Below are 13,962 nucleotides of genomic sequence, written 5' to 3'. Positions count from 1 at the left end.
GATTGGCTTCTACTATCGCCGTTAGTAGAAGCCTGCTTCTTTACAGAATTTGTACTTCTACAACCACAGAAAACCCCAGTGGGCTCCAAAGAGGACACAAACCCACTCATCACTGTATGAGTGTGTTTGTGCCTGCGTAATATGTGATCCATGTGGTGTTAATCCTCATAAATATTAAATATTTGATGACTTTCTCATTGATGGAGCGTGTCATATATATATATATATATATATATATATATATATATATATATGTATGTATATGTATACATATTTATTCTTATATATGTATATATATGTGTGTGTGTATATATATATATATGTATATATATACGTATATATACATACATATATATACATATATATATAAGAATATATATAATGTATATATATATAAATATATATATATATATATATATATATATATATATATATATATATATATATATATATATATATATATATATATATATATATATATATATACATTGTGTGTGTGTGTGTTTCTGTACAAACTGACTGCTGCTTGCCAAGCAGGGACCATAATGGTGCTCGTCAGCACTGGCTGGTTGCTAGGTAACAATTACCTGACTATGCTTTGCTTGCAGTGTGCTACACAGTTGTGCCTTTGCGTGTGTGTGTGTTTGTGTGTGTGCATGTGCGTGTGTGTGTGTGTTTGTGCAGCCAGAACGGAAAAATACAGCAAATTCGACGACCGACTGATGCTTAGTTTTCCCATTAGGTTCAGCTTGTTTTTTTTATTTGTTTGTTCGTTTTCATTGTTTTCCCACCCTTGAATACAATCTGATTTACTCCCTAACTTGAATTTTTTTAATGGAATCTCTAATTAATTAATTCATTTGCTGGGCAGTTTACCCTTAAAGAAGTGTCAAGTCTGATATACTATCGTGCATATATATAATGTATATATAATGTATATATATATATATATATATATATATATATATATATATATATATATATATATATATATATATATATATATATATATGGCGAGTGGATACTTTTAAGGTTCTGTTAGTTCTCTGCACAGTGGTAGCTCTACTTATGAAATTAATGAATTCCAGAAGTGTTTTTTTACTTGGATTGTTCATAAGTAGAGACATATTATACAGTGGTACCTCAACATACGATCTTAATCCGTTCCGGGACTGAGATCGTATGACGAGATTCTCGTAACTCGAGCGGACGTTTCCCATTGAAATGAATGGAAAAGAAATTAATTCGTTCCAACCCACTGAAAAAACACCAATAACAGGATATTGGATTGGAAAAAAATGTTTTATTTCTTCTAATTCGCTATCTATTAACAAAGTAACACATAACTAGTGGTTTAATAGTAATAAAATGTGTTTAATCTAACTAAAATTGGGCAGATTTCGCCGACGGGAGACAGAGACGTTTGGGGGCGTGGGGGGGGGATCGTTTTTTTCCCACGACAACGCACTCGTAAACGGAACAAACAGATTTGAATTAACTTGGATTAATATATACAGACACTCAAACATACATTTAATGTAACTTTACACAAAACTGAATTCTAATTTTGTTGTAATCTTTTGTTACCTTCGTTTTCCGGGTTGGCGGTTTGCCACGCCTCCACCCTCACGTTCGCTATCGATAGACTCTTTGCTGTTGTATTGCCTTCAAAATATTCCCAAAATGATGCACACAAATGTCCTCAATAGGATAACGCACGACCACTTGCCAACGAGAAATAGTCTTTAAAGAACGATCGCGGGAGCTTCTTTCCTTAGAAAGAATAACAGGAAATACAATAGTTGAGCTTACCCACGTATTGATTGTGGGTAATGAAGTTTTATTCTGAGAAAGGTTGCCATTGCCTATGGTTGTTGTGTGCACGAGTATACTTCATTACCCAGAAAGCCCGCTTTTTGCCCGCGCATGCGCGTTGTGCGTTTCCTGGTCGTAGAGAAACTCGTCTGAATTAATCGTTCCGTGCTCGTAGATATTGTTATACACGAAAGATATGCAAAAAAGACAGTGCCATGGTCACCTGGCTTGGTCGCATCACGAAATTTTGATCGCATGACGGGCGAATTATTCGATCGAAATTTCCGCTGTAAGACGAGAATTTTGTATGACTAGCGGTCATATGACGAGGTGTACATTGAATTAGCATATTTCATTCCACATTGTTTAATACCACCCCTAAACCTTTTGAAAATTATAAAAGTATACCACTTTTCTACAGAACAGGAAAAAGTGCCTGAAAATTGGCTTTCGGTTGGACTTTCTCGCTTAAACTCTGCCAGTTGCCATTACCCCTTTACAAGCCGGCTCTGGTGTCCGCCTGGAGCGTGTCGTTTTCGTGTCAAACTGGTGCAGTTCCCCCTTTCGGACCTGTGGCCACCTACAGCCCACTAACCTCAATTCCGGCATCATGGAGACGCAGCTCAATCCGAGGCAGTGGGAGGCCAGCAGGATGTTGGGAGATGGCCAATGGCAGAGCAGCTCTGTCATGCCAATTTCAAAATAAAATACAGGATACAGCAAGTGTATTTAGGTTTCAGGGATGTTTGATTCCGATTGACATTTCGTAACTTGGATTTTTGTACCTTGGGACAAAATGGTTCCATCTAGGCTTTTTGTAACCTGAATATTTCGTAGTATTCATAAGAATAGGTACCACTGTATTACTGACTGTCTAATGTTTTGGCTTAGTGTACCTACGTAGCTACAGTATATATCTATATATTATATGCCGTGCAGTATATATTATGTTCCCTCCATACTACTTGCTGTCCAGAAGCACGGAGCCAGAAGAAAATCTCCCTCTTAAGTGGAAAGCCAAAATGAGAGCAGCACCTCCCCTAAGAGAGGCTTGCCAGCTCCCCCAGACTTGGATGATGAATTTGGAGACCATTAAATGGCCCTAAATGAGACCCTGGCGTGAGAGCGAGTCCTGACCATCTGGCTCCATTGTGAGTGGCCGTCCCATGTTCAGATACAGGCCGCAAGCATTATTGGTCACCTGTCATTGGAAAGATGAGGGGAAGGCTGGGGTAATTTCAGCCAATGGGAATCTATTTCATAGTACTATCCAATCGGAGATTCGTTTGATCATTTACTACAAACATTCTTCTCTGTATTTACAGTATCAGACATTCTGTTAGGAAATCACTGTTTGTGCAGTTAATTTCTTGGCAGTTCTTGTGTTATTACTCTTACTTCATGGAATAAAAGCATCACAATTAACAATGGTCTCTTTTGACAATTTTATTCAATGCAATATTCTCAAACTCACTCTTTGATAACATGTAGTTTGTCCAAATGTGCTGTATTGACTTGGCCTCTATCTGCTTTATCAAGGTAACAGGCTGAACAAAGACCTGAAGCACTATCTGAGTCTTAGGTTCCAAAAGGCTTCCCCTGATCACGAGCTTCAGAAGACCATCCGCGCCAATCTGTACCGCCATGCTGTGCCTTGTGAGTAAAATTGGTGTAATACTGTCTTCTTAAAGCAGAACTTCTTTGCATCGATTTGTGTCTTTGAAGCAGTTTTTAAAATGCCGACCTACTTTTACTTTTAATTCACTACCTTGTTTTTTTCCCATTGACTATTGAGCTCGTGTTTTTTTCACTGAGAAAACATATTTTATATGAATAGTTGAATATAACCCTCTCTGCTAAAAACGAATGAAAGGAAAACTATTAGCATGAATATCCAATAATTTGCCATTAATTCATTGTCAAATACTTTGTAGTATCCTAAAGCGAGTAAATACCCAGCACTCTGCAAAGCTTTAATTTTATAGTAGTCTAAGCATGAAATTTGGCTGGACATGATTTTCAATCAAACTATACACGTGGCAAAATCTATTTTTAATTTGAGATGACCACAAAGATCCAGGTTTAAAGTCTGTCAATGGGGAAGCACAGTGGATCAATTGATAAAATAGTGTGACCTCTGGAGATAGTTGCTTTGTTTGCTGACATGACCAAATGAGTTAAGTAGCATCTTGACACAACATTCACATGTTTTCAATTTAAGGATTCGGGTTTAGTAATATGTTTTTTTTTAATACATAAGCATTTTTCCAAATAAATTTAGTCTGATGATTACTTTTGTAAAATTGTTCTCCACAGTTTTCTGGCTCTCTACCCTCTTTCTCACTCGCTAACTCTCTCGTTCTCTTCATCTGCCATGTAACCAGTAAATCCGCCTCTTTTGCCCTGCCTGGGATTATGATGTTTTGATTTATTGAAAATAGATTTCTGCCTGATTATTATGTGGTGAACATACTGGGCCCTTACAGAGATGAAGGATGATGAAAAGGTCTTTGTGCCACACAAAGGATAGACGGAGACATTCAAATCAAACTGAAAAGGCAAACACTAATATTATGATAAACTAATAAATTCATGAGGTTGTATAAAATATTCTTTAATGTATTGTTGTAATTCCGAAAAAAGTCCCCAAATTTAAAAGCATTATTGGTAGATTGAATTGTTTTCTTTTTAGTCAAAACATGGTACTTTTATGAGTACTTTTATGAATACTGCATATTGTTTGTGATAGAGGAAAAAACATTTCTTCCACAAGAAAAGGGAACTCAGGCGCAAGCATTTTTGAAAAACAGGAAAACAGAACCACGCTGTTTTTTCCCTCAACAGAACAAGAGCCTTTGCATCATCTTTTCTTATGCTTTTACAAAATGTCAAATTGGCAAACTTATATATATATATATATATATATATATATATATATATATATATATATATATATATATATATATATATATATATATGTGTGTGTGTGTGTGTGTGTGTGTTTATATACAGGAAATGTATTTTCAGGATTATAAAATGCACTTTAAAGTCTAAAATATTCTCCACACTGGATTGGGCGCCTAATAATATTGCGTGCCCTATGTGTGCACCAAATGAAAAAAAATCTGTAAGTGTCCCAGTGTGACTTGGATGAGCTCTCTGCTTGACTGACTGGGAACATTCCCTACCAACATGCTGTCAATATAGAGAATAATGGCGAATATAACTGACGACAGCATGCAGACGTGAAAGAGGGAAGGGTGGTGGGAGGTACTGTTGAGGTTAATCTAAACCAGGGTATGGACAAGGAGAAAACGAGAACATGGCTGTCCTAAGTGTATGTTTTTAATGCTTTTTTTGCAGAATAAGGCAGCTACTCAAATGTTAATTCACAAAATTTGGTACACATTATCCTGCACTCTAAAGTAGATGGTGCCGTTCACTGTCCAAAGGCCACCAGAACAGGAGCAAGTCAAAATCTGTCTCCTTTGTTGGGGGATTGATTTTCACGGAGACATAACTTGGTTTTATCTAAACTCAACCGCAGCCTGGCTCGTGGAGAAGACATATATATAGAGTGAAGTGCCTGGACAGCACTTCCGGTTTTGACGCGATAATGTCCTGGTGGCCTTTGAATAGTGAACAGTCCCGTCTGTTTTGATTGAAAGGAATTGATTGTAAGGAAATCCAATTCAATCAGATCCATAAGAGTGAACCCCTTGCCACTTCTATTTGTTAGATGGGTAAATGTTGTATTCGCAAAAGAAAATATATATTCTTTTTAGAATGATCATTTCCATTTGCAAACCACCCTTTTTTGTATTTTGAATGACATGTTTGATTTCCAAATCATTCATTCATTCATCTTTTGAACCACTTCCTCCTTATTAGGGTCACTGGGGATGCTGGAGCCTATCCCAGCTGATTTCGCGCCAGAGGCGGGGGACACACTGAATTGGTGGCCAGCCGATCGCAGGGCACAAGGAGACGACAACCATGCACACTCACACTCATACCCAGGGGCAATTCAGTGTCCAATCAGCCTATCGTGTTTTTGGAATGTGGGAGGAAACCGGGGTACCCGGAGAAAACCCACGCAGGCCCAGGAAAAACATGTAAACTCCACACAGTGGACCAACCTAGATTTGAACACAGGACCCCAGAGCTGCGAGGCCGACATGCTAACCACTCAAGCCGCCAGGCTGCCCAATTTTCAAACCACACTTTTGAGAATTTTTGGGTTTTTACATCATTCTACCCCAATATGTCAAGCCAATACATAACAGGAAGGCAGGATCGTTTGAGATAATAGTGTTTGGTTGGCTGACATGGTATTGGCATTTCAAAATGTCTGACAATAGCTATTTGGACTATTTTCAGACTTTTATCGTTTTTCAAATTAAATTAAATTATGTTTCTATTCACTCTTTTAAAAAAGACTCGTCTATTTCTTTAGTTTTGCTCACTGGAACACCAGTACCATTTGAACCGAAGGCCAATTTGCGAATCAATTTTTGTAAATTCCTGCCTGAGTCTCTGTGTAAACAGCTTTTAAAACAACTTTAAAGGCTTTAGATTTCCACAAAATCGGGGCTGTTTCCTGGAGTATATGACCTCGGGGTGTTTGATTTTGGAGGTTCCACTGTATTATTTATGCTGTTTGTAATGCCCCCACCCATTCTTTTTTCCTGTCCCTCCCTCTCCCGCTCTCTTGATGACCCGCTATCTCAGCAAACCTTCTGTTGATTGTCTCTCTAACTTTCTTACACATGCAAATATGTCCCAGGCATGACAAGGTGGAATAACAAAGGCAGTGAAATAAAAGCCACACTCCTCAAGCCCTCGTTTTCTTTTATTTCCACATTTCCCTTTTCTGTGCCCCTCTTCTGAGCACATGTGCTGCCCCTCCCCATCCGACTTCCCCATGTTTGACTTGAACAGGTGCCTTTCCCTCCACCACTGGCCGAGCTGGGGTCTTTCTTGTTTTTCTTCTTCTTTAACTACCTTATTTTGTGGCATGCCTGTAAATGTGTTTATATGGTAGGTACATGAGGTGGCACATCCCCTACCGCTTCTCAAAGATTCCCCCACTACAGCAGATGGCCATTGATATCATGCTGCAAATGTCACAATTGATAGAGAAGTCACTCTCTCTTGGGATTCATTTCTCGCTCACGACTACAGCTGCCGCTTTGGGACTAGGGTTATCTCAGCGTTTATACCACCACTTCAGCCTATACAGAGCCAACACCAACACCCCCCACCCATCTGATCTCCACCTCCTCTCTCTCTTTCTCATTTTCTCTCTCTGTCAGTCGTCTTTTTCGACTTAAGTCATCCTGAGTGCCAGCGTTCCTGTGGCTCAGCGGTGGTTGCTGCCTTCTTCTGTCACACTCGAGCTGCCACCTCCACCTCCCCTTCTTCCTCTCTCACTCGCTCGCTCTCTCCATATCTCCCTCCCCTGTTCGCTGTCCTTCAATGCCTCGCTTCCCTGTTTTCCACTCCACCACCGATCTCAGGGAAATGAATGCCGGAGCCAATTTTTTTCTGTTTGCCGTCCCCACAAAGGAACGGATTACATCTTGAGTTGCATCCTCTCTGTACACAGGCAAGTGGCAGCTTCTCGGTCTCTTCTTTGCTACACTCGCCATCCACTATCCATACGCCTAAGTCTACGACGTACGCTTGCCATACGGAGACTGTGTTCGTTTGTGATGGATGCTGTGAATATAGGCTAAAGGAATCAAGGAGGGTGGGTGGTGGTAATCATGTGAGGGGAAGGGGGGCAGCCCCACGTCCAACCTTGCGGGACAGATGGCCAGTAGCCCTGGTACATTTTCCTCTTTGGTTTTCAAATTCACCCTTCAGGCTTTGTACGAGGCCCACAAGTACACAGAGCGCCTTTTCAGCAAGCAAGACATGGTTCCTCCGCTGAAGAGGAGGGGGTATCTGTGTGTGAAGAACGGACGTGGTAGTGGAGAGTGGGGAGGGGGTGCCATGGAGGCAGGTTTTTTTTAGAGGAATACAAGACGAGAGGAAAGAGAAGGGGAGCTAACTGGGGGAGAATTGAGTGTGTTTTGTGCCTGTATGTGGAGGCGGGTATAGCAGATTGAAATGTGTGGAGGTCAGGTCCAGATGCTGCCCAAACAAAAGGGCTTCTCTGGGGTAAAGGCAGGGGGAAGCGTGGCACTCGCCATTGTGTGTGTGTCGCTGCATTGCAGGGTGCTGCCGGGGAGCCTCATGCTAATGATGGCCATTCATTCTCGCAACGGATGAGTGGCCCCAGTTTCTGCTTGTTTCCTTTTCGCGTAGACCCGCTTCATATTTTCTTCACCGGGAAAAATATGCATACGTCACGTAAAATGAAAGTTCCAAGTGCCAAGAGGAAAAAATCAGATTTTGTGTTGTGATGATTTTGTACATGGACAGGTGCCGACTGTGTGTTTACATTGACTCCGTTCCGTGTAAGGTTTACTGCCAAAACTATAGCATTTTACTCAGAAACTGGCAAGCAACAAACAAGCAACATATACCACAAAGATCTGCATATGTACCTTTCGGTTGTAATTTGAGATTAAGCAAAAGGTGCACTGGAGGGTATGGACACCAATCTCCCAGAAAGAGAAAATCTAAGGCATTCTCTGGCCTCCCAAACTTAAACAATTACTTAATCATTTGACATCTTATCTAATTTATTCACAACGTTAGTTTTTTTTTGTTTCTAATCAGATGTGCTGGGCTGTAATGCTTCATCAAAAGGTAAAATTAAAATTGGATATACTATGACTAAGTCTTAGCGGTAAGGGATACTATAAAGAAGTGTTTCCCAACCACTGTGCCGTGAACGATGGTGTGGAGCGGGAAATTACCTGCCATGAAGTCTTGCATTTTAATATTACAAGAGAAAAAATTTAATATTGTGAAATTAAAATTGAAATAGGGCGAACAATAATTCCATATTGTAATATTACAAGATTAAAGATTTTTTTGGTTGCATATTTTTTATGTAACGTGAAGCCAGAAGGTTTTTGGTTGGACGGGCTTCATTTTTTGGCGATGTAAAGTCTGTGTAACCACAGAAAATGCTTTTAGCATAATAGTAAGAGATTGAAGTAAATTTTAAAGAAAACGCAAAATAATGAGAATACAATTGGTACATGACTTGTTTTTACATCTCTTGAACCAGAAGTGGTTTAGGGTTTCGGCGACGAAAGGTCAGGGTGAGAGATTATATATTGAAATACATTATTGTGTTTCCGAGAATGACTTTATATTGTAAATGTAGGTGATAAAAGCTTAAATCATAAAATTTACAGATGGTTGTGTGTATTGTGATTTTTGCAATGCAACAAGTTTGCTGGAGCTCAAACACAATTGCAAACCAATGTTACAAAGGAGTCCCTACCAGGGCTTTTGGCCTGTGGGACCCTAGAGGCAACTGATGGGTACCAGCTGGCCAAGTGGAACGCAGCTTCAGTTGCCACTGATACCAAAACCTGTGCATGGGAGAAATTTGGAGCGACCATGGGAAACAACTTCCAGACGCTTAGAACAAATTCTGATCTACTGTCTGACATCTCAGGAAAGGAAAACAATGTATCATCAAAACTGTATATAATTGGCATGGGCCATTGGTGACCTTGATTTAGGATTGTGAGTCAGTTGACATCCTCAATTCCACCCAAAACATTTCTGGCGTTGAAGTCACTGAAATGGGAGGACCCCAGCATTGGATGAGACCCGTCTGGTGTTTCTAAGGCTCTGGATGTTACATGGGTTGTCTTGGTTGAGATACCTCTGCAATATTGCATAGATATGAGACAAAATGCATCTGGTTCATCAGTGGTTATCATCCTTTTAAGACTATAGGTGGATCACGTTTTTTTTTAACTTGGAGAAAGCAATTCATTTGTGTCTCTTGGTGAATCCTGGGAGCAGTACCCTAGGAAGTATGGGGTACCAGACCCATAACGACCCCTCCTTGCTACAAAACAAAAGTAGTAGTTGTTGTAGTAGTACTAGTAGTAGTAGTAGTCACCAATTCTGTTGAAAAAAAATCTAGGCTTAGCCAAGGCTTTGAGGACTTGTGTCTTGGCATCTTAAAAATCTCAGTTGCAGATGATATGGTTGTATAAGTTTTCCCAAGCTTAACTCTGACTAGAGCGGTTCGCAGACGAGTATGAAGCGGATGGGATGAAAATCATCATCTCTTAATCTGAAACCATTGTCCTTTTTGGGAAGAAGATTATAAATCTTGTCTGGAACTATTCAGACAAGGAACTGCGGATAAAGTTAATATGTTACATGTAGAAAGTTTTGCCTGATGGACAATTCTGATTCATGTTTAGTTTTCATGGGCCTATGGCATGATGACCGGTGTGTGTTCTTGGACGTTGCATAAATTTCAATGAAGAAGCGCTCCTTTGTTCCTTGGTTTGATACACTGCCTCGGACTCCCCTCCTTGCTCGCTACAATGTATACATGTGTTACAGGTGCACACAGCTTAATTGTGTATGTTCAACACACCAAATCACATCGTTTACAATTTTTCATTAATTGTTCCTAAATTGGACCGTAAACTATGAATCAAATTGTATTTTGAGTGAAAGATTCACACACCCACCTGCCACATTGTGCCCTTTTTAACATATGAAGTCTCTCGAGAATTCAGCGTTTACCTTTTTACCTCTGAGAGTAATGACGTCAGCAGTGTAGCTGGAGAGCGTGAGTGAGCCCAAGTAACCACTAGCAATATGTATGGTGACAACACCGACAAAATCTACAGTATTCCTCCCTTATAATCAAAGGTTTGGAAATCTTTTTTTTTAAACATGGAAAGCTAACCAAAATCCTAGCCCTTTGCAAACGTGGCAGAGAGACAGTCTTACGCAGTTCTTTTTGTTATAATAATATCATATATTTTGTTTTTAACCTGCCTCATCTAGGCTGTCCACGAAAATGGACAAACAACGCTAACTCGAATATACAGAACGATTTACTCCCATGATCGCAACGAGTGGACATCATAGTGATTTTTACCTTTGTTTTGTTACTCCCTTCTACCATGTTGATAATTGGCTAATTTCAATCTGCACAATGTCACCGCAATCCCCTCGTCCCTCCCTTGCAGAATAGCCAATCCTAAACCTAATCCTTGTCCTGCTACCCTCCACACTCATCTTTAGCCTGCCTTTCACCCCTGGAGTGGTTTTCTCACACGAACAGGCTGTTTATCAGGACAGCCCATGTGTTAGGTAATGTCAAGAGTCTATATTTATGACGAAGATAGCGAGAGAAGGGGAAGGGAAGAAGAGTGAGACAGAGAAGAGGAGCGACAAGTGAGGGAAGAGTGAAGGCTGTGGGCGGGAGTATGCAATAGAGGGAGGCTGTGGACCTGCAGCCATTGGCCACAGACAGGAGCTGGAGTGTGAATAGCTCACATTGGCTTAGCCTCTAAGCTGGGCCGGACTTCTAATTTGCTCTGTTTGAGGAAAAAAACGACAGCTGCCTGCTACCCGGCTGGCCGAGTGAGCTGGAAGATGTAGCACTTGCTCACAGTCAACCCTATGAGCGACAGAGGGCTCGGATGGAATATGGAAAGCGCAATTACTCTTGGATTTATCCCCTGATTATATCTGTGGAATATCGTGCAGAGAGGAAATCAACAGAAGTGAAAGTGCCAAGGTAGTTGTGTGACATTTATTTTTGCTTCTGAGACATGTCCTGGCTGCTGGGAGGATGATAGGATGCGTGTAAGAAGGCAGAGAACAGACACAAAAACAGGCATGGGTGATTGAAATATAGCCATGAGATACTTTATTTATAGTGAGTGGGTTACTGCACATATGCAAGTGTAGAACTCTGAGATGTGCTCAATTAATACACTGATCTGTTGACACAGTCAGTTGCTTCTTGGAGGGAATGATTCATCATCCCTGCCTCATGCTTCACCGCTTCTTTTTTCATACCTTCATTGTCACTCTCCTTGTGTATATCTCCCTAGACTTTTTGTTATTTTCCTGCCAATGAAATTGAATTTTCTTCCCTTGAGGTGTATGGAAACAAAACTCTTGGATCTTTTGTATAGTTTTATGAGATTTCCAGTTAATGGCGCTTTAAGATTATTTGTGCTTCCCCACTATACAATTTCAGCCCCCCTCACTCATTCCTTGCCCCCACACTGAAAGGGGAGCGAGTCTGGGAGGGATTGGGTCGGGGGGACAGCAGGAGAATAGCAGCCAGAACTCAGCTGCAAGAAGTGTTATGGCGCGAGCTGAAAGAATGGCCTGTTGTGTTGGGCAGGCGGCAGTATTGTGTGTCTAGCCTTTCTCTTTTCTCATCCTCCAATTAAACTATAATGGGCAACTCCATCATTCCTTTCGTATAACAATCCCTGGCTCTACCTTTAAAAATCAAAACAACAGTTTTTTTTCCAAATTAAATGTAATTCATCTTTGCCCTATAGAACATCAGAAGAGAGAGACAATTGTAGAAAAATAAAAAATAAACTGAGGCAAGCTATGAGTGCAATTTTGAGATGCAGGTGATCCAGGAAACAGAAAACATGTGAATTTTGGATTTGAGATAAACAGTAGGCTTTTCACACTTGAAATATTTTATGTGAATTGAAATATTAATATGGTTGAAATATTTTGGACACGGTTCTAATATTCACACTAGGTCCAAAATTAGGATTTTATTGGGTAACTTTATTCATCCCGTATTCGGGAAATTTCATTGTGACAGTAGCAAGAGGAAAGGCATAGTTATAAGTTAGACAGTACAGTCGCAAAGGCCGCAGAACAACAAAGCAAAAGCAAAAGCACAAAGTACAAAGCATATCAAAGTAAATGGGATCATTAAGAATCACCAAATCAAATCATTAAGACAGATAAGCAGCAAAAACACAAAACGAGCAAGAGTGGACGGAGCTACCACCACCGGCTGCCACTTGAACGACGCCATCTTGGTTGTGGTAGCTAAAACGGATACAGACTCAAAAAGACGTTGTAAAGTTGGACAAAAACTGGAACCACACAGATGAAGTCTTCCACAAGATGGGGAACTTCTGCAGACTGGGACCGAGGTAGAGAATATGCAGAGTCACTCTTCCAAGCCTATCCGCACAGTTCCTCACTAGTCTGGCGCTGAAGACAACAGTAGCAGAGTAGAACTGCTCGACTCCGATTCCGGCCTGATAAGCGCCAACAGCTCTTCCATCTTATCCCATGATGGAATGGTTGGTCAGAAGCGTTCCTTCTTCTCCCGGCACTTTTGTCCAGCTCCAAATTTCCAGCGGCTTTGAGGTGTTGCTCCTTCTGCTGCGTATTGTAACAGCTAGTCCCATATGTATGACAGCATAGGCATGGCTGAGTGGTTCCAAAAAAGAAGTAGCAGAAAGAAGCCAGGCTAACAGAACAAGGAAAGTTGTAAAAACATTAAAGTAAAAAGTATAAAGTACAAAGTAAAGTAAAAAGGAATGTATTAAGAAATATTAAAATGTAATTTAAAAAAAGATAGAAGGGCTGTAAAACACGAAAAACAAATAAGAGTGGACAGAGCTACTGCCACTGGCTGCCGCGTGAACGGCGCCATCTTGGAAAGTGATTTTAAAGGTGAAGGCCGTTTTCGGAGTTTGCTTAATCTATGATGGTCTTGTTAATAATTAGAAGCTCACCAGAACATTAACTCAAACTCATTTGTCAAGTGTAACTGTTTTTTCATCCTTATTAACTACTCTTGATCAGTAATCATTTAAAATCGAGATTGGTTGAAAACTAAGAGTGGCTTTACCTCGTTTTTTCTGGGCATTGAAATAGCTTGACAGACTATGCAAGAATCATCCCAAATTTCCTTGGGGTGCCACACATTACAAGAAATTATCTTGATATCGTGGGGTCCAAATTATGGTAATAAATACTAATATTAGAGCAGAATGCCACATGTTAAGTATTGTAGCAGCGAAAGAACGACTCCAACCCTCGCTGTGGTTTTTAGTACCACAGCATAGACAACCGAACAAGCTACCATGGTATTTCTATCCTTAGCTGTGCGATGCCTCATTCATTTAGGAACAACACAGAAATGACCATAATTAAAAAATACATTAAATCCAGTAATCTGTCAAACACATTCAACCCAAGCCG

General features: G+C 40.3%; 1 protein-coding gene across 11 annotated transcripts in view; it reads left to right on the top strand.

The window, feature by feature from the left end:
* The window catches only part of LOC144065406 (membrane-associated guanylate kinase, WW and PDZ domain-containing protein 1-like), an 88,568-nt gene that overhangs the window by 14,499 nt on the left and 60,107 nt on the right, over nucleotides 1-13,962 (top strand). For 9 of the 11 annotated variants that reach the window (XM_077588316.1, XM_077588493.1, XM_077588783.1 and 6 more), the window contains exon 2: nucleotides 3,355-3,471. In XM_077588316.1, coding sequence (XP_077444442.1) covers nucleotides 3,355-3,471 — 117 coding nt within the window. Of the gene's footprint in view, nucleotides 1-3,354; nucleotides 3,472-6,875; nucleotides 7,424-10,739; nucleotides 11,501-13,962 lie in introns of those variants that run through there. The other 2 variants (XM_077588877.1, XM_077588954.1) reach the window with 2 other exon arrangements.

Source organism: Stigmatopora argus, chromosome 1 (assembly GCF_051989625.1).
Source record: "Stigmatopora argus isolate UIUO_Sarg chromosome 1, RoL_Sarg_1.0, whole genome shotgun sequence".
NCBI lineage: Eukaryota > Metazoa > Chordata > Actinopteri > Syngnathiformes > Syngnathidae > Stigmatopora > Stigmatopora argus.
This window is presented reverse-complemented; position numbering and strand designations above follow the sequence as displayed.